Genomic DNA, 27,253 nt, shown 5'->3' with positions numbered 1-27,253 from the left:
TGCGTGCCCGCTTTCTTCCATAGGGATAACATAATATCATCTTCTTTTTCGGTGGCTACAACATATCTTATTATGTTAGCCAATATGAATCATGATATCCTTGTCTATTTTTGTCTATTTTTGTCTATTGTTTTACCCCTCTCTCCATAATTAGTAATGACCTTTTCCTTTCTTTAGATATATTTCTCTATTTCCAAAATAAATTTGCCACTTTCCTTTTTCCAAAATAAATAAATTTCAAATTAGAAGAATTCAACATTTTGATATATTAAATTTGCTTAAAATTATTTTATATTTTAAAGAAATTAAAATTATTTTTAATTTTTTAAAGTGGGATTTGGAAATAATGTACGCAGATTTTACCCCTGTGGTGAAATATTATAACTATTAAATATATTTATTAGAGTTGATTAAAAAAGTTACTAAAAGACAATAATATAGACTCGAAGAATTCATTTTACTATCTTGATATAAGAGTTTAATCTCTTCTTCCAAAAATGGTCAAAGGGATAAGAGGAATTTTTTTTCTTTTTTAGGAAAATCTAGTAAGTACAATTGAGTTTTTTCTTTTGGAAAATTTCCAGTAAAACCCGCAACCATTACTCTTCGGGTATGCATTGAATAATCTACTTACTGTGCAATGACTCGCAAATCATATAGGAGATGTAAACCAGACTAGGCATGCCCGGTGTGACGAGCTCTGACTGATGAGGATGCTGGTAAGGAAAATCGATCCCAGTTCTCCCATTGTAATGACCCGACCGGTCGTTTTGAGAATTTGCATTTTGCTCGGTTGTTTGAGGGCATGCGTAGCCCCATATGATGTATTATGACTTATGTAAATTGTCAGTTTTTGTTTTCAGGTTAATTGGAATAGATATGGAGGAATGATTCTCAGCTTGAAGCTTTTAATTTGAAAGGCTTGACCAAGTTTTGATTTTTTAGTATTCTGGTTGACCAAGTTTTCATTTTTATGATTTGCTTAACTCCGGTAGGTGATTTTGGACTTTGGAGCTGTGACGACCCGGCCAGTCATCTCTTGAGTTACCGCTATGTTTCTCTCATTTCTATTTCTTATTGCTTTGTTTATTGGTTCTATGAGTGATCGGATTGGTTGGCTTGGGTTAGGATAGGATTTGGTAAGGTTTGAGACACTTAGTCTCTTTTAAGGAAGCTTGGGTTAGAAAAGTCAACCAGATGTTGACTTATGTGTTAGAGAGATCGGATGTGAGTTCTGATGGTTCGTATAGCTTCGGGAGGTAATTTGGGACTTAGGAGCATGATCAGAATGTATTTTGGAGGTCCAGAGTAGATTTAGGCTTGAATTGGCGAAATTGGTTTTTTGACATTTTCTGGTTGATATGTGAGATTTTGATATAGGGGTCGGAATGGAATTCCGAGAGTTGCAGTAACTCCGTTGTATCATTTGGGATGTGTGTGAAAAATTTTAGGTCATTCGGATGTGGTTTGGTTGGTTTTGTTTTATCAAAAGCGGAATTTGGAAGATTTTTGGAATCTTAGGCTTGAATTTGATGTGATTTTGGTGTTTTAATGTTGTTTTGAGCGTTCTGAAGGTTGGAACGAGTTGGAATAAGGTTATGGGATATATTTGTGCTTTTGATTGAGGTCCCAGGGGCCTCAGGGTGATTTCGGATGGTTGGCAGAGGGTTTGTAGTTTTCAGTGAAACTGCAGATTTTCTGGTTCTGTTGTTTCCGCACCTGCGAATTGGGGACCGCAAGTGCGATGTCGTAGATGCGATGAAAGGGACAGCAGAAGCGGAAAGGTCTAGGAAGTCTGGAGCCGCACCTACGATGACGCAGGTGTGGGTAAGGTATCGCAGAAGCGAAAAATGGACGTTTAAGTGGTTTGCGCAGAAGCGCACTTGGGACCGTAGGTGCGGGTCCGTAGGTGCGTATTTTTGACCGCAGAAGTGGTTTAGCTCGAGCAGAGTTTCCTTCACGATTTTTAAGTTATTCCACCATTTCTAAGTCGGTTTTTGGAGCTTATTGGGAAATTTGAAGAACGATTTCAAGGGGGTTTCATTGAGGTAAGGATTCTGGACCTAAAACTCATTCCTATGGTATTATTTCATGGATTAGAGCTGTAATTAATGGAATTTAAGGGTTAAAATTGGGGAAACTAGGGCTGATATTGGAGACCTAGACTTGAGGATTTGAGGGGCCGTTTGTGGTCGGATTTTGGGAATTTTGATATGTATGAACTCATGGGGAGATAAGGAATCCATTAATGTAAATTTTATCGAATTCCGAGATGTGGGCTCGAGGGTTTGGTTTTGATAATTTCGGGATTGTGTTGTAAATTGATAATATTTGGTTGGGCTTTGTTCCCTTAGCATATTTTGACGTCGTGATTCTAATTTTAGATAAATTCGATGTGAGTGGAGGCCGATTCGAGGGGCAACAGCGTCGCGGGCTAGAGTTTGTACCAATTTGAGGTGAGTGATGATTGTAAATGTTGTCCTGAGGGTATGAAACCCCAATTGCACATCGTGGTGCCATATTGAGGTGACACACACGCTAGATGACGAGGGTGGGGTCGTGCACTGTTGGGAATTGTGACTTAGTCCGTCCCGAATAACTATCTTACCACGTATTTTACTGAAAACTATTTGCTATCATCATGTTTTGGGCTGAATGCCATATTTGGGCCTCGTGCCAACTATTTGAACCTTTAGGGGATTTTTACTGATGTTTCCTCACTGTTTTGACTTTATACTTGAACTCAGTCATGCTATATTCTACTGTTTTAATAACTCAACCATGTTTACTCTACTGTAACACTTAAATTGATATTTTAAACGATAGTTTGGGCTAAGTTCCATATTTTACTGTTGCCCGAGTGGCTTGTGAGTTTCTGACTGAGTAAGGCTGAGGGCCTACTGATTATGATTATGAGACTGAGGGCCTGATATTTGTACGCCACAAGGTGGTTTGTTGATATGAGGTCGAGAACCTAGTGATGATGCCACGGGATGGCTTGATATTGCGCTTGGGCCGTAAGGGGCCCCTCCAGGAGTCTGCACACCTCCAGTGAGCGCGGGTACCCATTGTGATGTGAGATATAGCCCGGGGGGGTTGGTTATTGTTCCATGTGTTGCCCGATGGGCTGATTCTGTTGGTATTGTGCCCGAGGGGAATTTTCTTTATATGTTTACCTTTTCTAGTTGCCTGTCATTTACTTGCTTAACTGTTTAAAAGGGGATTTTAAGAAGCTTAAACTGAACTAAAGTGACTTTACATAATTTCAATATTTTCATGACGTTTTACTAGTTTTTAGTGCTTCTTTGTAGCCTGTGATGTGCCTTACGTGGTTTTTTATTTCTCAGTCTTTATTTATAATTATTACTCACTGAGTTGGAGTACTCACTTTACTCCCTGCACCCTGTGTGCAGATTCAGGCACTGCTGATCCTGTTTGCGAGGGTTAAGAGCTCCCTATATATTTCGGTGTTCACGAGGTAGCTGCTCGGTATTCGCAGCCCCGTGCTTCTCCCCCTTTATCTCATTTCCTTTCTTTTGTTAGTGATTCTATAATAGCTTTGTAGACTCTTCAGACTTGTAGTATATTGATAGATGCTCATGACTGGTAACACCCCGATGTCGGGCTATGTCTATTTCGCAACTGTCTTGTTTACCTTATTTTGGGACTATCATTATTATGTTATGACTTAGTTTAATTACTTAATTGCTTAAAAATGAATTGAGAATATGTCAGTTGGCCTTGTCTTTACGAGAGGCGTCATCACGATCGGGTCCGGGTTTAGGGTCGTGACAAGTTAGTATCAGAGCCTAGGTTACATCGGTCTCACGAGTCATGAGCAGGTTTAGTAGAGTGTCGTGGATCGGTACAGAGACGTCTGTATTTATCCTCGAGAGGCTGTAGAACCTTTAGGAAAAACTTCATATTTTTGAAATTCTTGTCATGTGAATTTGTTGATTTGAGTACTAAACTTCTATTATTCTATTCTCTCACACATGGTGAAAACACATGCTATCGGTTAGGATGGATGACCACCAGTACCACCAGCTGTGGCCACTAGAGGCTGAGTACACGGTTGTGGTCGTGGTAGGGTCAGGGTTGTGGCCCGCACAGCAGCTAGGGCAGCACCTGCAGATCCACCAGCCACCCCAGTTCAGGATCAGGTCCCAGCTGTGGACGCTCCAGTAGTACCAACTCAGGCACCAGTTGTGCCTATTGTGATTCTGAGTCTTTAGGAGGCCTTGGCTCAGATTCTATCAGTTTGCACTGGCCTAGCTCAGCCGGTCTCAGTTACTATAGCCGCAACTACTTCTCAGGCCAGGGGAGGCACATAGACTCCCGCCGCTCGCACACCTGAGCAGGTCGTGTAGGGACTTCAGACACCAGGGGCATATCCAGGCTAGCCGGTTGTAGCTGCTCAGGACTATGTAGTTCCTGCCGTGCCAGAGGATAAGAAGTGTAAGTTAGGGAGGTTTGGTAGACTTCAGCCTTCGACTTTCAGTGGTGCAAGGGGCGAGGATGCACAGGGCTTCTTGGATAAGTATCAGAGGATGCTTCGTACATTGGGTATTCTGGAGACTAGTGGGGTCGCTTTCACTACTTATCATTTTTATGGAGCTGCCTTCACTTGGTGGGAGGCTTTTGAGAGGCGTAGTCATGTTGGTGCAGCACCCCTTACCTGGCAGCAGTTCTCCGTTCTCCTTCTAGAGAAGTGTGTACCGCAGTCTCGTAGAGAGGAGCTGTGCAGGCAATTTAAGTGGTTGCGTCAGGGGGAGATGACTGTGATGCAGTATGAGATGAGGTTCTTAGAGTTAGCTCGTCATGCTATTTGGTTGGTTCCGACAGATAGAGAGAGGATTAAGAGGTTTGTTGGTGGCCTCACTTATTAGCTTCGTATTCTTATGACCAGGTAGAGGGTGACTGGTGTGACTTTTGAGGAGGTTGTAGACATTGCTCGTGAGATTGAGCCAGTTCGTCGCTTGGAGCAAGAGGAGAGAGAGGCTAAGAGGCCTCGAGGATCTGGTAGTTATGGCGGTGCTCCTTCGAGAGGTCAGTTTCAGCATGGCAAAGACCGTCTATTCAGGTATGCTCAGCCAGCTCGCCCAGGTTATCATGGGGTATCATCAGATCATGGTTTACACAGTTCTCATCAGGGCCAGTCATCACTTAGTGCCCTTCCAGCTCAGAGTTTGTCTCGTGCTCCATCAGTTCAGGGCTCTTCTATGCCAGGTCCATCATCTAGTCATTCTGGTGCTAGGGGTTCCCTTCAGTCCCCTTCTCCAGCACCCGAGAGTTGCTATGAGTGTGGAGAGATGGGTCATAGATGGAGGCAGTGTCCTCGTCGTCTTGCAGGTCCATCTCAACAGAGGGGTCAACCATCGACTTCAGCACCATTTACTTCATCATCACCCACCCAGCCAGCTAGGGATGGAGGTTAGATAGCTAGAGGCCGTCCTAGAGGGGGAGGTCGATCAACTGGTGGTCAGGCCCGTTTCTATGCACTTCCAGCTAGACCCGATGCTATTGCTTCTGATGCTGTTATCACAAGTATTGTTTCAGTCTGCCATAGAGATGCCTCTATATTATTTGATCCCCTTTCCACCTTTTCTTTGTGTCATCATACTTTTCTCGTTATTTGGATACACCCCGCGAGTCTCTTGTTTCACTTGTTCATGTATCTACCCCGGTGGGCGATACTGTTGTTGTAGACCGTGTGTACCAATCGTGTGTGGTGACTATTGGGGGTCTGAAAACCCGAGTGGATCTTTTATTATTATGTATGGTGGATTTTGATGTCATTTGGGCATAGATCGGCTATCTCCGTGTGGTTCTATTATGGACTGTCTTGCCAAGACAGTCACATTGGCTATACCGAGTGTGCCACAGATTGAGTGGCGAGGTTTGACTGATTATCTTCCTAGTTGAGTGATCTCATTCTTGAAAGCCTAGCGTATGGTTGTGAAGGGTTGTCTTTCGTATCTAGACTTTATGAGGGATGTCTGTGCAGAGACTCCCAGTATTGATTCTATTCCAGTTGTAAGGGATTTTCCCAATGTGTTTCCTGCAGACCTGTCGGGCATGCCACCGGATAGGGATATTGATTTTGTTATTGACCTGGTGCCGGGCACTCAGCCCATTTCTATTCCGCCGTATCGTATGGCACCAGTGGAGTTGAAGGAGTTAAAGGAGCAACTTCAGGAACTCCTCTATAAGGGGTTCATTTGACCTAGTGTGTCGCTTTGGGGTGCGCCGGTTCTATTTGTGAAAAAGAAGGATGGCACAATTAGGATGTGCATTGATTATAGGCAGTTGAACAAAGTAACAATTAAGAACAAGTATCCTTTGCCTCGCATTGATGATTTATTCGACCAGCTTTAGGGAGCGAGAGTATTCTCCAAGATTGATCTCCATTCAGGTTATCACTAGTTGAAGATCAAGACAACTTTCAAGACCCGATATAATCATTATGAGTTCTTTGTGATGTCCTTTGGGCTGACCAATGCCCCAACAACGTTCATGCATTTGATGAACAACGTGTTCTGGCCTTATCTCGACTTGTTCGTCATAGTCTTCATTGCTGACATTCTGGTGTATACCCGTAGCCAGGAGGAGAACGCAAAACATTTGAGAGTTGTGTTGCAGAGATTGAGGGAGGAGAAGCTTTATGCAAAATTCTCCAAGTGTGAGTTTTGGCTCAGTTTAGTGGCTTTCTTGGGGCACGTGGTGTCCAGTGGGGGTATTCAAATTGATCTAAAGAAGATAGAGGCGGTTCAGAGTTGGCCCAGACCTTCCTCAGCCACATAGATTCACAGCTTTCTTAGTTTGGCGGGCTAGTATCGCCGGTTTGTTCAGGGGTTTTCATCCATCGCATCGCCCTTGACCAAGTTGACTCAAAAGGGTGCTTCATTTGTTTGGTCGGATGAGTGTGAGGAGAGCTTTTAGAAGCTCAAGACAGCCTTGACCACGACTCTAGTGTTAGTTTTGCCATCAGCTTCAGGTTCATATATCGTGCATTATGATGCTTCAAGAGTTGGTATTGGGTGTGTGTTGATGTAGGAGGGTAGAGTTACTGCTTATGTTTCTCATCAATTGAAGCCCCATGAGAAGAACTACCTCGTTCATGATTTGGAGTTTAGAGACATTATTTGTATGGTGTGTCTTGTGAGGTTTTTACTGACCATTGTAGTCTCCAGCACTTGTTCAAGCAGAAAGATCTTAATTTGAGGTAGCAGAGATGGTTGGAATTGCTAAAGGATTATGATATTACTATATTGTACTATCCAGGGTAGGCCAATGTGGTGGCCAATGCTTTGAGCCGAAAGGCCATGAGTATGGGGAGTTTGGCATATATTCCAGTTGGGGAGAGACCTCTTACAGTTGATGTTAAGGCCTTGGCCAATCGGTTCGTGAGGATAGGTATTTCGGAGCCTAGTCGGGTATTGGCTTGTGTGGTTTCTCGGTCTTCCTTATATGATCGCATCAAAGAGCGCTAGTATGATGATCCGCATTTTCTTGTCCTTAAGGATAGAGTTCAATACGATGATGCCAGAGATATGACCATTGTTGAGGATCCAGGGCCGTATTTGTGTGCCCAATGTAGATGGGCTTCGGGAGTTGATTCTGAAAGAGGCCCATAACTAACGGTATTCCATTCATCCGGGTGCTGTGAAGATGTATCAGGATTTGATGCAGCATTGCTGGTGGAGGAGAATGAAGAAAGATATTGTGGGATTTGTAGCTCGGTGTCTCAATTGTCAGTAGGTGAAATATGAGCATCAGAGACCGGGTGGCTTGCTTCAACAGATATATATTCCAGAGTGGAAGTTGGAGCGGATCACTATGGACTTTGTAGTTGGACTCCCATGAACTTTGAAGAAGTTCGATGCTATTTGGGTGATTGTGGATCGACTGACCAAGTACGCGCACTTCATTCTTGTTTGTACTACTTACTTTTCAGAGCGGTTGGCAGAGATCTATATCCGGGAGACTATTCGTTTGCATGGTGTCCAAATTTCCATCATTTTAGATAGGGCACTCAGTTTACTTTGTAGTTTTGGAGGTCTGTGCAGCGAGAGTTGGGTACTTAGGTTGAGTTGAGCACAGATTTTCACCCTCAAATGGACGGGCAGTTCGAGCGCACTATTCAGATACTGGAGGACATGTTATGTGCTTGTGTTATTGATTTTGGAGGGTCATGGGATCAGTTTCAACCTCTTGCAGAGTTTGCTTACAACAACAACTACCAATCGAGTATTTAGATGGCTCCATATGAGGCTTTGTATGAGAGGCAATGTAGATCTCCAGTTGGTTGGTTTGAGCCAGGTGAGGCTAGGCTATTGGGGACAGACTTGGTGCAGGATGCTTTAGAAAATGTGAAGGTAATTCTGTAGAGGCTTTGTACAGCGCAGTCGAGACAAAAGAGTTATGCTGACAGAAAGGTTCGAGATGTGTCCTACATGGTTGGTGAGAAGGCTCTGTTGAAGGTTTCACCCATGAAAGGTGTTATGAGGTTTGGGAAGAAGGTTAAATTGAGTCCTCGGTTCATTAGGCCTTTTGAGGTGCTTCAGAGGATTGGGGAGGTAGCTTATGAGCTCGATTTGCCACCCAGCTTGTCGACTGTGTATCCGGTATTTCATGTTTCTATGCTCCGGAAGTATATTGGGGATCCGTCTCATGTTCTGGATTTTAACACGGTTCAGTTGGATGGTAATTTGACTTATGATGTGGAGCCAGTAGCTATTTTGGGTCATCAGGTTTGAAAGTTGAGATCAAAGGATATAGCTTCAGTGAAAGTGCAGTGGAGAGGTCGGCCCGTGGAGGAGGCTACCTGGGAGACCAAGCGGGAGATGCGGAGCAGATATCCTCACCTGTTTGAGGCTTCAGGTATGTTTCTTGACTCGTTCGAGATGAACGTTTGTTTAAGGAGGGGAGAATGTAACGACCCGGCTTGTCGTATCTTGAGTTACCGCTTAGTTTCTACCATTTTTGCTTTGTATTGCTTTGTTTATCGATTCTATGAGAGATCGGGTTAGTTGGCTCGGGTTAGGAAAGGATTTGGTAAGGTTTGAGACACTTAGTCTCTTTTGAGGAAGCTTAGGTTGGAAAAGTCAACCGGATGTTGACTTATGTGTTAGAGGACTCAGATGTGAGTTCTGATGGTTCGGATAGCTTCGGGGGGTGATTTGGGACTTAGGAGCATGATCGGAATGTGTTTTGAAGGTCCGAATTAGATTTAGGCTTGCATTAGCGAAATTGGATTTTTGGCGTTTTCCGGTTGATAGGTGAGATTTTGATATAGGGGTCGGAATGGAATTTTGAGAGTTGAAGTAGCTCCGTTGTGTCATTTGGGATGTGTGCACAAAATTTTAGGTCATTCGGACGTGGTTTGGTTGAGTTTTTGATCAAAAGCGGAATTCGGAAGATTTTTGGAACCCTAGGCTTGAATTTGATGTGATTTTGGTGTTTTAATGTTATTTTGAGTGTTCCGAAGGCTGGAAAAAGTTGGAACAAGGTCATGGGATATGTTTGTGCTTTTGATTGAGGTCCGGGGGGCCTCAGGTGATTTCGGATGGTTGACGGAGGGTTTGGAGTTTTTAGTGAAGCTACAGATTTTCTGGTTCTGTTGTTTCCGCACCTGCGGATTGGGGACTGCAGGTGCGATGTCGCAGATGCAATGAAAGGGACCGCACAAGCGGAAAAGGCCTAGGAAGGCTAGAGCCGCAGAAGCGGCTGAGGAGCTGCATCTGCGATGGCGCAGGTGCGGGTAAGGTATTGCAGAAGCGGAAAATGGACGTTTAAGTGGTTTGCGTAGAAGCGCACCTGGGATCGCAGGTGCGGGTCCGTAGGTGCGTATTTTTGACCGGAGAAGTGGTTTAGCTCGAGCAGTGTTTCCTTCGCGATTTTTGAGTTATTCCACCATTTCTAAGTCGGTTTTTGGAGCTTATTAGGCAATTTGAAGAATGATTTCAAGGGGGTTTCATTAAGGTAAGGTTTCTGGACCTAAAACAAGTTCTTATGGTATTATTTTACGGACTAGAGCTGTAATTAATGGAATTTAAAGGTTAAAATTGGGGAAACTAGGGTTTGGTATTGGAGACCTAGATTTGAGGTTTTGAGGGGCCATTTGTGGTCAGATTTTGGGAATTTTGATATGTATGAACTCATGGGGAGATAAGGAATCCATTGATGTAAATTTTATCGAATTTCGAGATGTGGGACCGGGGGTTAGGTTTTGATAATTTCGGGATTTGTGTCGTAAACTGATTGTTTTCACTTGGGCTTCGTTCCCTTAGCATATTTTGATGTCGTGATTCTGCTTTTGGATAGATTCGATGCGAGTGGGAGGCCGATTCGAGGGGCAAAGGCATCGCGGGCTAGAGTTTGCACCTGTTTGAGGTGAGTAATGATTGTACATGTTGTCATGAGGGTATGAAACCCCGGATTGCACATCGTGGTGTTATATTGTGGTGACGCACACACTAGATGACGAGTGTGGGGTCGTGCACTGTTGGGGATTATGACTTAGTCCATCCCGAATGACTATCTTATCGCGTATTTGACCAAAAACTATTTTCTATCATCATGTTTTGAGCTGAATGCCATATTTGGGCCTCGTGCCAACTATTTGAACCCTTAGGGGATTTTTACTGATATTTCCTCACTGTTTTGACTTTATACTTGAACTCAGTCATGCTATACTCTACTATTTTTATAACTCAGCCATGTTTACTCTGCTTTAACACTTAAAATGATATTTTGGGTTGAGCACTATGTTTTACTATTGCCCGAGTAGCTTGCGAGATTCTGACTGAGTAAGGCCGAGGGACTATATTGTGAGGAAACACTAATTATGATTATGAGACCGAGAGCCTGAGATTTGTATGACACGAGGTGGTTTGTTGATATGAGGCCGACAACTTAGTGATGATGCCACGAGATGGCTTGAAATTGCGCTTGGGCCGTAAGGGGCCCCTCCAGGAGTCTGCACACCCCCAGTGAGCGTGGGGTACCCATTGTGATGTGAGATATAGCCCGAGGGGTTGGTTATTGTTCCATGTGTTGCTGATTCTATTGGTATTGTGCTCGAGGGGCGTTTTCTTTATGTGTTTACCTTTTCTAGTTGCCTGTATTTTACTTGCTTAACTGTTTAAAAGGGGATTTTAAGAAGCTTAAACTGAACTAAAGTGACTTTGCATAATTTTACTGCTTTCATGATTTTTTACTGGCTTTTACTACTTCCTTATAGCTTGTGATGTGCCTTACGTGATTTCTTATTTCTCAGTCTTTAGTTATGATTATTACTTACTAAGTTGGAGTACTCACTTTACTTCCTGCACCCTGTGTGCAGATTCAGGCACTGCTGATCATGCTTTTGAGGGTTGAGAGCTCCGGACAGATTTTGGTGTTCACAAGGTAGCTGCTCGGTGTTCGCAGCCCTGTGTTTCTCCCCCTTTATCTCATTTCCTTTCACTTGTTAGTGATTTTGTAATAGCTTTGTAGACTCTTTAAACTTGTAGTATATTGATAGATGCTCATAACTGGTGACACCCCGATGTCGGGCTATGTCTATTCCGCAACTATCTTGTTTACCTTATTTTGGGATTTTCATTATTATGTTATGACATAGTTTTATTACTTAATTGCTGAAAAATGAATTGGGAATGTGTCGGCTGGCCTTGTCTTCACGAGAGGCGCCATCACGACCAGGTCCGGGTTTAGGGTCGTGACAGGAGCGCATCCGGAATGTGATTTGGAGGTCCGTAGTGGAATTAGGCTTGAATTCACGAAATTGAAAATTTGATGATTTTCGATCGACAGTGAAAATTTTGATATCGATGTCGGAATGAAATTTTGGAAGTTGGGGTAGGTTCGTGGTATCATTTGTGATGTGTGTGCAAAATTTGAGGTCATTCGGACGAGGTTTGATAGGTTTTGGCATCGTTTAAGAAATTTTGGAAAATTTAGAAGTTCTTAGGCTTGAATCTGAGGGTAATTTGGTGTGTTGATGTTGTTTTAGGTGTTCCGAAGGCTCGACTAAGTTCGTATATTGATATGTGACTTGTTGGTCTTGTTGGTTGAGGTCCCGAGGGCCTCGGGTGTGTTTTGGGTGGCTAACAAATTGATTTTGGTGTTAGGAAGATAGCTGATTTCTGCTGGTTTTTGGAACTTCTGGTATTTTCCGCACCTGCAGAAGGAGAGATGCAGGTGTGAGGTCGCAAGAGCGGAGGGAAGGTGCGCAGATATGGGATTTTGGTAGTTGAGACTGGAGCGCAGGTGCGCATGATCGGCTGCACCTGCGAGCCCGCAGGTGGGAGACCTGGGGCGCAAGTGCAGAAGTTGGAGGCTTAAGTGAAATGCGCAGGTGCGGCACCTTGACCATAGGTGCGGTCCCACAGGTGCGAGAAATAGGCCGTAGGTGCGAAAAGCCTGGGCAGAAGGTATATATTGCACACTTCGCAAATTTTGGTTCATTCTTCACCATTTTTATTCGGTTTTGGAGCTTTTGGGAATGATTTGAAGAGGCATTCAAGGGGGTTTTCATTGAGATTCAGAGCGATTGGAGGCCGAGTCGAGGAGCAAGAGCATCGCGGAGTAGAGGTTTGACCGGTTTGAGGTAAGTAACGATCGTAAATCTCGTTGGGGATTGTGACTTGGTCCGTCCGGTAGCAACTATAAGTTGCGTATTTGGTTGAAACTATATGATACTTATGTGTTTTAGAAAGAATTTCTGTAAATTGGGCAGGATACCATATTTATGCCTTGTGCCATAGCTGTTTGACCCTTAGGGGCCTTTTTCTTATTATCCTCACTGTTTTTGGGTTGAAATCTATACTCGTGATGCTATACTTATTGATTTCATAACTCAATCTTTATTACTCTGTTTTGATGCATATAAAAATATTATTTTGGGCTGAGTACCCTGATTTTACTGATAGCCCGAGTGGCTGGAGAGGTTTATGACTGAGTGAGGCCGAGAACGTGATTTGTGAGGATATTTATAGGATCAGGCTGCACGCCACAACATGTTGTTATGATTCATGTTTTCCCGAGAGGGGGGCATATGAGCGATTTTGCCCGAGGGGCTATTTATGATGTATGTTTGCCCGAGGGGCTGTGTACGAGAGATTTTTGCCCGAGGAGATGTTTATGATTTTATCATTCCGCTTACTGTTGCATTGAGCCTTTGTTTTTGAAAAACTATTGAAAGATATTTTAAAACGATTTTACTAAAAGTGGATTTAAATAAGTTGAATTGATTCAAACTATGGTTTTAAAGGCTTGTTGTGTTTTACTGAGATTTCATGATATGAACATTATATGTTTTATTGTTCGTCACTACTGCTCAGCCTTTATTTACTTTGGTTACTTACTGAGTTGGCGTACTCACGTTACTCCCTGCACCTTATATGCAGATCCAGATATTTCTAGACCCGGTAGCGGGTGTTGATTACTCAGTAGCAGATTCATCAGTGTTAGCAAGGTAGTTTCCTAGCGATCACAACCCTGGTTTTTCTCCCTCCTTATCCTCTCTTAGTTGCATTCAGTTATTTCCAGGCTATGTTATTCTTGATGTTGTCAGATGGTTGTAGTAGATGCTCATGACTAGTGACACACCAATGTCGGGCTTTCTTTCCGCACTTTTGTTTTGATTTAAACTCCCTATGAAGGTTTATTGTTATATGGCTTTGGTTTTATCCTAAAATTGAAAATATCGCTTGTTTTGGTGATGTGTTGGCTTGCCTAGTACCACAATAGGTGCCATCACGACAGGGTTGGTTTTTGGGTCGTGACAAGTTGGTATTAGAGCCTAGGTTTATATGCCCTACGATTCATGAGCGAGTTTAGTAGAGTCTTGCGAATCGGTACGGAGACGTCTCTACTTATCTTCGAGAGGTTGTAGAACCCTTAGGAAACTTCACATTCTTGAATTCTTATCGTGCGACATTGATTCAGCTGAAAGTGTAACTCTTTGAATTCCTTCCACGTATTCGAATGCACACATGAGCGCTCGGTATCAGTTGTGCATTGACGGCTTGTGATTCTCTGGATGAGGTACAGGATGTAATTTTGGCATGTTGATGATGGGCCGGTCTGGAGGACTTGAGGCCGGGTTTTTTTGTGGCTTGATTATTGGGATTTCAATTGTGTGAGCACGTGCATAGGGACTTATACATCCATTTGTGTCCTTAATGGTGGGATTTGTGACTGGATGACTAGGGGGAGTGAGTATGATTTGATTGCGAGATGTGTTCAAATTATTTGAATGTGACAAGAAGAGTTCGCTAGAGTTGTAGTAAGGGCTATTGGGTGTTTGACTCCTATCTTAAGTTGGTGTATGGCCTTGAGCTATAAGTGTGTTGAAGGACCTCTCGTGTAGTTTAGTTGTAGAGTGGAGTAGATCTTCATGTTGTGTTATGAGTTCAGGCTTAGGGGGATTAAGTGATTGCGTAATAGTTATGTTTGTGGGGAAAGTATAGCGAGATACCAGTTTGAGGCTAAGCAGGTGGGTTATCTCTTGGTAGGAGTTCTGAGGTTTGTGTGATCCCATGTTGTTTGTTGGGAGACCTCTTTTACCAGTAAAATATATGTGTTGCAATTTGAGTTTGGATCGCTTATGAGAGTGGGATTGTTTGTTATGAGGGTGAACGCAAGATTGCACATGATTTGAAATAATAGATGGTTTGTATGGCATGGGCTTATGAAAGGATTTAGTTGGATCTCACTATGATGTTATGGCAGTAATAGAGTATGGGCATTTTGAGTCTTTGTGTGTGTTTTGATCTATGGCTTTGAGCCAAGTGGGGAATTTTTCTATTGATAAGTTGATGGCACGGCTAAGTGTCATATTAGTTTTAGTTTGAGGTATACTGCTGAATCAATTATGACTTGTAGAGGTTGAGATCAAGGATGACTCGGGTAAAGGGGATTTCTGGATACGAATTGTATTGGGATTTATGAGTATATATGAATCATGGAATGATTTGAGTTGTTATCGGTAGAGGATGTAATGTGCACAGAGCAGAAATTTATATGGTTGCGTTTTGGTGGGTTTACTTCCTTAGGTATTGTTGTGCTAATGGGACATAGGTCGTTTAGTTCGTTCGATCAGATAATGGAGATCTGAGTGGAGTGGATGGCTCTCGAGAATGGTTCTAATGTATTTAAGATTTATATGTAACAATTTGGGATCTTCAGGATGTGTAATGGGTTAGAAACTGAGGTTTACATTGAATGGTGTCATGACTTGTGGCATTTCTATATCATTATGGATTATACATATTAGTATCAGGAAGGTGAAGGTAATGACTTTAGATTCGCAGGAAGTCACTTCAGGGTAAGTATTTTGAGTATGGCACTTTTGGGGATATTTAAGAGGGTATTCAGCAGCTTATGAGCCTTAGGGCAGTGTGGTTTTATGCTTGGGTCCAGTGGGGTAAGTCTGGGTTGAGGATTGTGGTGTTATTGTGAGGAGTAGTATCAATTTGAAGGTAATTCAGAAGGAACTCGGACAAATAAGACATCTTGGTAGTAGGTTGGATCGGCATGGTAAGGGATATGATTAGTTCTTCGGGTGCTTATGAGGTCATGAGTTTCTACAGGTGTTTCGTGGCAATGCTCTTCAGTTATTGGTGACTTGTGTAGCTTGGTAGAGTTAGAAGGATTCAGTCCTGACGGTTTGGTTTTGTGCAAATGGGATTCGGAGATTTCTTGATGATTTCTACCATAGTTAGAGATGTATATTTTCTACTGGAGTGAGGAGCATGTGATGTATAGTGATTTTTCCTAGATGGGAGCAAATGAAGAGTTCTTGGCTAGTTGAGTACGTAGATGCTTGTGATTCGGAGTAGATTATTAAGTTCTCATAGTTATACTAGGATGGCATGGTATATGCGGTATGTCGTGTGGGATTGATAGTTGCATGTGTAAGGTCACAGTTCAGTTCTGAAAGAAAGGTCATAAATTCTTAGGCAGTATGGACAGTTTTAGATGTCTAGGTAAATGATATTACTAATTGGTGTGGCTTGATGAGGGAATATATTTTATAAAGGGCGATGTGTTTGAGTTATGGATACTTCATTGGTATTGCGACACTCTCTTGTTTGATCGACTGCTGATATTCAAGTTTTCTTGGGGCACAGAAGAATTATAAAAGTATCCCTCGTGGAATGATCGAGCAATAGAGGTGTGTTAGATATTCGGGCGGTGGAGTTGCGATCAGATAAGGTGATTTGTGTTCTTTATGGATTTGGAGACTAGGAGTTCTCATAAACAAGTTATTTTGTTGTTGTGGACTGTGAAGATGTGGGCAAAGCTAGTCAGATGTTAGTATATGCCATGATTCAGTCATTGTGAACTTTCGGAGAGTTATTTAACTATTGTGGGTGACCAGAGTTGATTTGGGGTTCATTGGTAGGCCCAATATGGATGTGTGTTCTGCATCGAGTCGGATATGTTGACCTTGAACTACTATTGTTGAGGGAGGTGCCATTCGGTTGTTGATAAGCTTAATCGTGTTCCGAGATTTGTTTGTGAGTTGCTATTGTATGCTGCGCGGGATTGCGATTCGTTGATTTTATGCACAAATGATATGGTGCTATTTGGGCCTTATAGCAAAATTTGAGTGAGACAGGTATTTGGGTGTTGGGTGATTGATTGCGCATTGGATATGTTCTTTCGGGATAGTATGGCATTACGTCATTTGCTTCTTCCTGGTTATGGTAATTCACTTTTGGTACTAGACATAAAATTGCACGTGGTTGTTGATTTTGGGCATAGTGACTTGAGGTGTTTCATGCGGACCAATGTTTGGATAGGGCCGCGCATTGCAGCGAAGTTATGTGGAGGTATGACCCTTTGGGTTAGATTCGTGTGTTCTGGTCCTACGGTGTGTGATGGGTTCTTAACATCGTGTTGTTGTGGTACTGGTGAGCTTGTGGTACAACTCTCTCATTTGAGTCATTTTCCATGATTTGAGTACATTTGGATTGATGCTCATTGGTGTGCAGATTGTACGGGTTGTGGCTTTAGATTGTATTGATGTGTCATGTCACCAGAGTAGTCGTGTTGGATGAGATGAGGTCATGGGACCTAGAATGAATAATATCAGATTCGATTTCAACATATTGGAAGGATAATATCGAAATTCGGCTTAGAAATTTACTATGGTCCTTACCGAAGGAGGGGGAACTCCATGACTGGTTGATTTGAGGAATGGCTATGATTTCTGCGTGTTTCTTTCATCATTGTCAGTATACGAAAGTGTTGGAATGGGGCTTGGTTTGATAAAAGGTTTATTACCGGTATTAGGTTGTTTGAGCAGCTGATGTGATTAGAAGTTATCGCTACAAGTGTTTGAGTTATGTGGTATATCATATGATTATATCTTGGGTTACAGATATGGTTTGATACAGCTTGTTCGGACTCATACAGTGTATAAATGTAAGATTCTGATCTTATTGATAATTTCGAAAGTGAAAATCTGGTTCTAAGGCTTATGGGCTAAGTTGGATTAAGAAATTTTAGTCATGTTGTGTTATCAGACCTATATGGGATAGGGTGACGTGGGATCACCCCCGGGTATGTGCATAGTGAGGTTGCATGGCGATTTGATGTCATTTGGAATAACTCTTGGCACGTTCGAGGACGAACTTATGTTTAAGTGGGGAGGATGTAACGACCCGACTGGTCGTTTGAGCATTTTTACTTCACTCGGTGAGGGCATGAGTAGCCCCATATGATGTATTATGACTTATGTAAATTGTTGGTTTTGGATTTCAGGTTAATCGGAATAGATATTGAGGAATGATTCTCAACTTGAAGCTTTAAATTTGAAAGGTTTGATCAAGTTTTGAATTTGTAGTATTCGATCTCGGATTTGGATTTTTATGATTTGGTTAGCTCTGTTAGGTGATTTTGGACTTGGGAGCGCGCCCGAAATGTGATTTGGAGGTCCGTGGTGGAATTAGGCTTGAATTGGCGAAATTGAAAATTTGGCGATTTTCAGTTAGCAGTGGAAATTTTGATATCGGGGTCGGAATAGAATTTCAAAAGTTGGGGTAGGTTCGTGGTATCATTTGTGACGTGTGTGCAAAATTTGAGGTCATTCGGACGAGGTTTGATAAGTTTCGGCGTCATTTGTGAAATTTTGGGAAATTTAGAAGTTTTTAGGCTTGAATTAGGGGGTAATTTGGTGTTTTGTTGTTGTTTTAGGTGTTCCGAAGGCTAGACTAAGTTCGTATGTTGATATGTGACTTGTTGGTATTGTTGGTTGAGGTCCCGAGGGCCTCGGGTATGTTTCGGGTGGCTAACAGATTGATTTTGGTGTTGGGAAGATAGCTGGTTTCTGTTGTTTTTTGGAACTTCTGGTGTTTTCCGCACCTGCGGAAGGAGAACTACAGGTGTGAGGTCGTAGGCACTGAGGGAAGGTGCGCAGATACAGGATTTTGGTAGTTGAGGCTGGAGCGCAGGTGCACATGATTGGCCGCACTTGCGAGTCCGCAAGTGCGAGACTTGGGGCGCAGGTGCGGAAGCTGGAGACTTAAGTGAAATGCGCAGGTGAGGCGCCTTGACCGCAGGTGTGGTGCCACAAGCGCGAGAAATAGGCCTCAGGTGCGAAAAGCCTGGGCAGAAAGTATATATTGCACACTTCGCAAATTTTGACTCATTCTTCACCATTTTTATTTGGTTTTGGAGCTTTTGGGAATGATTTGAAAAGGGATTCAAGGGGGTTTTCATTGAGATTCAGAGCGATTGGAGGCTGAGTCAAGGGGCAAGAGCATCGCGGAGTAGAGGTTTAACCGGTTTGAGGTAAGTAACGATTATAAATCTTGTCATGAGGGTACGAAACCCCGGATTTCATATCGTTTTACTATTTTGAGATGAGGCACATACTAGGTGATGGGCGTGTGGGCGTGCACCATTGGGGATTGTGACTTGGTCCGTCCCGTTACAATTATAAGTTGCGAATTTGGTTGAAACTATATGATACTTATGTGTTTTAGAAAGAATTTATTTAAATTGGGCTGAGTGCCGTATTTGGGCCTTGTGCCAGAGCTGTTTGGACCCTTAGGGGCCTTTTTCTTATTATCCTCACTATTTTTGGGTTGAAAATCTATACTCAGTCATGTTATACTTATTGATTTCATTACTCAGTCTTTATTACTCTATTTTGATGCATATAAAAATGTTGTTTTTGGCTGAGTACTCTATTTTTACTGATAGCCTGAGTGGCTTGAGAGGTTTATGACTGAGTGAGGCCGAGGGCCTGATTTGTGAGGACATTTATGGGATCGGGCTGTACGCCGCAGCATATTGTTATGATTCATATTTGCCCGAGGGCCGGTATACGAGTGATATTTGCCCGAGGGGCTGTTTATAATTTATGTTTGCCCGAGGGGCTGTATACGAGAGAATTTTGCCTGAGGGGCTATTTATGATTTTATCATTCCGCTCACCGCTACATTGAGCCTTTGTTTTTGAAAAACTATTGAAAGATATATTTAAAACAATTTTACTGTAACTTGATTTAAATAAGCTGAATTGATTCATACTACGGTTTTAAAGGCCTGTTGAGTTTTATTGAGATTTCATGATATGAACTTTATATGCTTTATTACTCGTCACTACTGCTCAACCTTTATTTACTTTGGTTACTTACTGAGTTGGCATACTCACGTTACTCCCTGCACCTTGTGTGCGGATCCAGATATTTCTGGATCCGGTAGCGGGTGTTGATTATTCAGTGGCAGATCCACCGGAGTTAGCAAGGTAGCTGCCTGGCGAACCAGCCTTGCTTTTTCTCCCTCCTTATCCTCCCTTTATTGCATTCAGTTATCATCGGGCTATGTTAGTGTTGATGTTGTCAGACGGTTGTAGTATATGCTCATGACTAGTGACACCCCGATGTCGGGCTTTCTTTCCACACTTTTATTTTGATTTAAACTCCCTATGAAGGTTTATTGTTATATAGCTTTGGTTTTATCTTAAAATTGAAAATATCGCTTGTTCTGATGATGTGTCGGCTTGCCTAGTACCACAATAGACGCCATCACGACAGGGTTGGTTTTTGGGTTGTGACACCCATATGGAAAACTAGTCACCCAACCAACTCAGCTATTACTACAAGAATTCCGACTCACAATATACTCATTAGAAAAGCTTAAAACATACTTCATTTGTCCCAATTTATATTTCACACTTTGTTATTGCATATCCTCAAAAGAAATATCACATATTTATTTTGAAATAATTTAACTTTTAAATTATAATTTATAGCTACATAAATATTTAAGGTTTGTTTTAGACCATAAATTTTAAAATTCTTCCATTCTTTGTTAAACTTTATGTTTAGTCAAATAATACCATATAAATTGGTTGGAAGGTATAATAATAGCATGTTTGGCCAAACTTCAAAAATTAGCTCATTTTGAGAAGTGCTTTTTTTCAATAGTATTTTTCTCAAAAGTACTTTTGAGAAACAGTTTATTTTTGGCTAATTAATTTGAAAAGCACTTTTGACCATCAATTAGTGTTTGACCAAGCTTTTAAAAGTTGTTCTAAGTGTATTTTTCTCAAAATTCTTTTCAAAAAAGTATTTTTGGAGAGAAACTACTTTTTTCTACTTCTCCAAAACTGCTTCTGTGCGTCTGCTCAAAAGCACTTTATTTTCTTTTTAAAACTTGGCCAAATACTTTAACTTTAAAAACAATACTTTTTAATTAATAAAAAAGTTTTTTAATTTGAAAAAGCCTGACCAAACAGACTATAAGTAAGCATTTGAATATATAATGATTGATAAATAGTGGAGTATATTAGAATGACAACTTATTAGTTGTAATGCATCCTAATTAAATGGTGCACTGACAGCCTTTCCTTGCCCTATTGTTAGGTTTACCCTCCAAAAAAACCAAAATTTAATAAGAAAAAAGCAAAAGAAAAGACATAAAATAGCTTAGAATAGAATGAGGGCCATTGACAAACCCCAAGTTCCAAGACTAGGAGCCCGTTTGGCCATGGAAATTTTTTTACTTTCTTTTTGAATTATTTTCCCTTTTTTTCAAAATTAGTGTTTGGTCATATAATTTTCAATTTTTACTTGAAGATGAATTTTGGATTTTTTTTGAAAATTTGAAAAACTCCAAAAAATTATTTTTCAAAATTTTCACTCAAATCACTCACTAAAATTCAAAAATAACCCAAAATTATATTCATGTCCAAACACAATTATAGTTTTCAAATACCATTGTCACTTAATATTTTTTTTCCACTTTTTTTTCGGAATTTTACAATTCTTATGTTCGAACGCTCACTAACTGATGAACCCAAAAGGAACTACGAAAAACATCTCATTTTTTTCGGTCAATGTGTATTTATAAGATCCGGTTGCGCGTGTTTTCTATCTTAAAGTAATTTTTGCTAAGAAAATTACATATATATTTTTGGATTTTTTAAAATTATAAAATAAAGTATAAGCTTTTGAAATTAATTCAATATTAATCCTATATAGCTAACTCAATAAAGAAATTTTTTTGTTCCTCAATATTATTCAATATATTTACTTTAAATTTTGTTCTAATTTTTTAGTTTTATCAGTTCAATTTTACCAGTTATTATATTTTCTTTTTAGTTTCAGTAAAAACACATAGCGTTGGTAATTTAAAACTTTTTCTAAAAATATTGTTCAAAAGCTATTCTCAAGTTTATGCGAGAAGGCACAATCACGTTTAATTAGCACTTTTATTATGATTCTTTTAAAAAAATCATATACCATAAATTAAAAAATTGAATTTCATGTCTTCTCAATTTATCTCCTTTCAAAGGTTTTAATGTTACTCAAGTAGTAAGGTTTTGCTGAGATAAAAAAAAATATGATTTACATAATTTTGTCGAAACGCACGTGGTAAAGAAAGCATTACTAAAACATAATAAAAATTTAATAGGACAAACAAATTACTATGAAAAGTTATTAAAATTCACTGGGTGTGTATGTACATATTAACTTAGACATTTTATTTTTAATATATAATTCATTTTAAAGTTCTAAATTATACTTCCTATATATTTTAAATAAAAAAGATTCAATAGTATAAATTTAATTGATTTTAAAATCCTTATTTACTAAAATATTTAAATTATATTTTTATTTAATATAAAATTTATTTTTATAGAATAAAAAGTCAATCAACATTTCCCGTAGAGGTTTTGTGCTTTTATAATATAGATTTAGGCTTTTACGATGTAATATGATTAAATATGCTATCAAATAATTATTTTGAGTGTTTCATTGAACATGGATTTATTATATTATATGACTAAAATAAGAATATTTTGAGTGTTTCATTGAACATGGATTTATTATATTATTTGACTAAAATAAGAATTTTTTCAATGCACACTTGATTGTTCCATGCTAAAACAACTTAATGCTGACGCTATTGTATTAAAAAAGTTTAATTTGATATGTGATTTCATGTCGTCATACTTTCATTAATTAGATATCAATTCAAAGCACCGAATAAAATGTTCTCATCTATTTTCAATTAGTATAATATATATAAGGTAAAATATTTATGTATTTTTTCTTACCTAGTTTAGTAAGAAAAGATTTAATATGCAAAGTTTTAATTGATTTCAACGTCCTAAATACTAGGAAAGTACTTGAATTACAATTTTATCCATTATTAAAGGTATTTTAAAGGCGTAAAAAAGGCGAACGACATTTTGCTAAGGGTCTTCGTTCTTTTAATATGTATAGATAGATATAAATATAGATTGAGCTCAAATACAATAAGGAGGAAATCTCATTTTTCTGTCAATATATGTATTTTACCCAAAAAAAAATATATTTAACATTAAACATCAAAATGGTGTGTGCCCACTTGCTTCCATAAGGATAACATAATACTCCATCATCTTCTTTTTCGGTGGCTACAACATATCTTATTATGTTGACTACTTTGAATCATGATTTTCTTGTCTATTTTCGTCTATTTTTGTCTATTTTCTCACCCCCTCTCCATAATTAGTAATGGCTTTTTTCTTTCTTTAGATACAGAGGCGCTCAACAGATCTTGTGGCTCAAGGCGAAATCATATTGAGAGTCCCTTAAATTTATTCTATAAGATTTTTACACTAACAACAAATTTTGCTTTCTAAATAACAAATTAATCATTTAAGACAAAAAATAGTAAATTAAAAAAAACTAGGAAGAAGAGTACAAAGAATAAAGTGGTGGATTATCAGATGTTGAGGTCTAGAACTCAAAGTGAAAATTTTGATTTGGCTATCATCACAATCAAGAAAAAGAAATAAATGTACATTATATAAAAGCTTAAGTTTTGAGCATTGACGGTGGCAAAAATGTTTACTCCTTCTGATCAATTTAAACGATAATCGTAGTTTATTCTATTAATTAGTAGTGCTTATTGGTGAATATCTAAAATAAATTATGAATAACCTAATATAATATGTTGAATTACACTAAACGAAAAGCGGTGCATAAATACTTTTGTGTTCATGCAGTTTCAGAGAAGATTGTAAAAGAAATTCATTATATTATCGATATATATAACTTAATTCCTATATAAAAAGGATAAAATTAAAATTGAAGAGTGAAGCAAATATACTAATTAATGAGTGAAGAAGTTATCATAATTTATGAACTTATTGGTATAAAATAATCTCAATCAAAAAATTAAAAAATATATTGTAACACTTTTCTGTATAATAATTATTAATATAAATTATATATTATATAGTAGTAATAATAACAATAAGAGTTTAAAGTAAATTTGGGCCTTCAAATTTTCGAGGCCTAAGAAAATGGTCTTACTGGCCAAGACTTTAGAGCCTCCCCTCTTTAGATATATTTCTCTATTTCCAAAATAAATTTGCCACTTTCCCTTTTCCGAAATAAATAAATTTCAAATTAGAAGAATTCAACTAACATTCTGATAAATTGAATCTGCTTAAAATTATTTGATATTTTAAGAAATTAAAAATTATTTTTAATTTTTTAAAGTGAGGTCTGGAAGGATAGTGTACACGCAGACCTTACTCCTTTGGTGAAATATTATAACTATTAAATTTATTTCTTAAGGAGTTGATTAAAAACTTACTAAAAGACAATAATATGGACTCGAAGAATGCATTTTACTATCTTGATATAAGAGTTTAATCTCTTATTCCAAAATTGGTCAGAGAGATAGGAGGATATTATTTTTTTTCTTTTTTTAGGAAAATCCAGCAAGTACAATTGAGTTTTTTCTTTTTGAAAATTTCCACGGAAACCCGCAGCCGCTTGCAAACCATACAAGAGATATAAACCGTACTAGGCACACCCGGTGAGACGAGCTGTGACTCAGGAGGTGGTTGGTGAGGGGAATCGATCTCAAATCTGTCATGTGGGAAACCACTCGCCCAACCAACTCGGTCAACCTTGGCGGGCAAGTACAATTGATTTATACTTGCATTCTCTATCTTGAAGCAAGGGGGTTCCTTTATAATGACATTATCTATATTGAAGCTTAAGGGACTATATTCTATAACCAAAGTCAGCTATTAGAGCTCCCAAGTCCCAATCATGGCTTTAATATGGACTACACTTATACTAGCTCTAGTCATATACATGTTCCATAAGTTGCTAAACATCAAAAACAGGAAAAAACTTCCACCAGGTCCAATAGGAATTCCAATTTTGGGACACCTCCACTTAATAGGTAAAAATGCACACCAAGATTTGTACAAATTAGCCAAGAAATATGGCCCTTTTATGTACTTGCGACTTGGGTTGGTACCAACAATTATTGTTTCTTCCCCTGAGACAGTTGAAAAAGTCCTCAAGACTTATGATCATGTATTTGCTAGTAGACCTCATAACGAGGCCTCTCAATATATAAGTTATGGCCAAAGAAACTTGATTTTCTCCAAATATGGATCTTATTGGAGGAACATGAGAAAATTATGTACTTTGCAACTTCTGACTAGTCAAAAGGTTAATTCATATCAATCTTCAAGAAAGGAAGAAGTTTACATTTTGGTTAAATCAATCAAACAGGCTGCTCAAGATGGTGTTGCTGTTGATCTTAGTGCTAAAGTTTCATCCTTGAATGCAAACTTGAGTTGTTTAATGGTTTTTGGTAAAAAGTTTATGGATGAAGATTTGGACAAAAGGGGTTTTAAATCTATAGTTCAAGAAGTTGCACATCTAGCTGTAACACCAAATCTTGGTGATTTCTTTCCTTATCTTGGTGTTTTAGACCTTCAGGGACTTACTGGTAGGCTAAAGGCTCTTTCAAAGTTTTTTGATGAGTTTCTTGAGAAGATTATTGAAGAACATGTTCAGTCTAAGGAACAGAGGGAAACTGAGGATTTTGTAGATACCATGATGGCCATTATGCAATCTGGTGAAGCTGGATTCGAGTTTGATCGTCGCCATGTCAAAGCTATTCTATTGGTATGTAATTTCATTGATTCAAATATTTAGTTGGTGATTAATTTACAAACAGATGCTTGCATTTGAAAAATGTGTATAGAAATTTTTAGTATTGTTAAAACTTTAGTTTTATGTACTATGAAGATTCGTCATACATTGACTAGTTTTATATTGGCTGTCAACCTGCTGCTTGCAGTGTGAGCAACCTAAGCGGAGCATTCATATGACTAACCTTAACTTGTTTGGAATTGAGATGTAGTAGTAATTGTTGTTGTTTGTCGGTCATCAGAAGCGGAGCCTCCTTATCCAAAGGGTTGTGAGACACATCTTCGTCCAGAAAATCATATTGTGTAGCTACGTAATTTTTCCTAAAATATATGTGTTAATATATATTAACTCCCCTTGATTTCTTCGTGTATTTATTTCATTATATTTTGACACCTTTTAGTGAAAATCCTAGCTCTGTCATTGATCGTCATTACAAATTTAATTGCTTAATTCATATTTTTGGGAACAAATTTGTGCACAGGACATGCTTACGGCGTCAATGGACACTTCAGCAACATCAGTAGAATGGATACTCAGTGAGCTACTTCGGCATCCTCAAGTGATGAAGAAACTACAAAAAGAGTTAGAAGAAGTTGTAGGCCTGGACAGAATGGTAGAAGAATCAGATTTAGAGAATTTAAAGTACTTAGACATGGTAATAAAAGAAGCCCTGAGGCTGCATTCAGTTGCACCATTACTGAATCATGAGTCCATAGAAGACTGCGTGGTCGATGGCTTCTTCGTACAAAAGGGATCGCGAATCATTGTGAACGTATATGCAGCTCAAAGGGATTCTAATGCCTGGCCTGAACCAGACAAGTTTTTCCCAGAAAGATTTGTTGAGAGTAATGTAGATCTTCGTGGACACGACTTTCAACTTCTACCATTTGGCTCTGGTAGAAGAAGTTGTCCTGGTATGCAGTTGGGGATCATAATTGTTCGCCTTGTGGTCGCGCAATTGGTGCACTGCTTTGATTGGGAACTTCCAAATGGTATGCAGCCTAGTGAATTGGACATGAGTGAGCAATTTGGGTTAGTGACTTATAGAGCCAAGCATCTGATGGCAGTTCCTACATATAGACTTCACTATAACTGATTTAAGTAATCCTTTTCTATTACATGTTAAATAAGGCATCCTTTCAAGCATGTTTGGCTGCTGTTTGGATGCTGTTATACGGATAACTATAATACTTATTATATGCAGTCAATTTGGTTGCTGTTTGGATGTTATTACATGTTAAATAAGGCATTCTTTCAAGCAAATGTTAGTGATTGCTGTTTGGCTGTTTTTACTTATGTTTTGATCCCTAAATTATTGGTAAATTCTGATTTTGGTTTTTGTGATAGTAGACCTAAAAATATTTTAACCTTGAATTATCTAAGATATGTGTTTTTTTGTTTAGGAAGTATGTCATATTAAGATTATTTTAGAACTAAATACCATCAAATATAAAGTAACAATACAAATTTAACAGAGTACGTGTGTAATTAAATATCCGACAGTTAATAATTCGTTAAATTGTGAAGATCTACTAGTAGAACGATCAAAAGTGCACATTTCAATGAAATGAAGATTAAATGTGCTTAACCAGATATTAATTTATCGATTTTTTAGAGACTAAAACTGCAATTTACCTTTTGATTTTCTACTTAAGAGTCCTAATATACTAAGATGGTTTGATTGAGAATATTTGAAAGTGAAAGTCTGAGGTTTTAATTATTCATTACTTCGCTACTGTGGAAAACCTATAACTAACAACTTTTCAAATATCC

General features: G+C 39.2%; 1 protein-coding gene across 1 annotated transcript; it reads left to right on the top strand.

Moving 5' to 3' along the window:
- The first annotated feature begins 24,573 nt into the window (after positions 1-24,573).
- Positions 24,574-26,750, top strand: LOC104218565 (cytochrome P450 71AU50-like). Its single transcript, XM_009769090.2, has 2 exons — positions 24,574-25,453; positions 25,962-26,750. The coding sequence occupies exons 1-2, from the start codon at positions 24,581-24,583 to the stop codon at positions 26,574-26,576; spliced, it is 1,488 nt and encodes a 495-aa protein (XP_009767392.1). The 5' UTR covers positions 24,574-24,580; the 3' UTR covers positions 26,577-26,750.
- The last annotated feature ends 503 nt before the right edge of the window (positions 26,751-27,253 follow it).

Source organism: Nicotiana sylvestris, chromosome 3 (genome assembly GCF_000393655.2).
Source record: "Nicotiana sylvestris chromosome 3, ASM39365v2, whole genome shotgun sequence".
NCBI lineage: Eukaryota > Viridiplantae > Streptophyta > Magnoliopsida > Solanales > Solanaceae > Nicotiana > Nicotiana sylvestris.
Note: the sequence above shows the minus strand (reverse complement) of the source record. Positions and strands in the feature narration are given on the sequence as shown.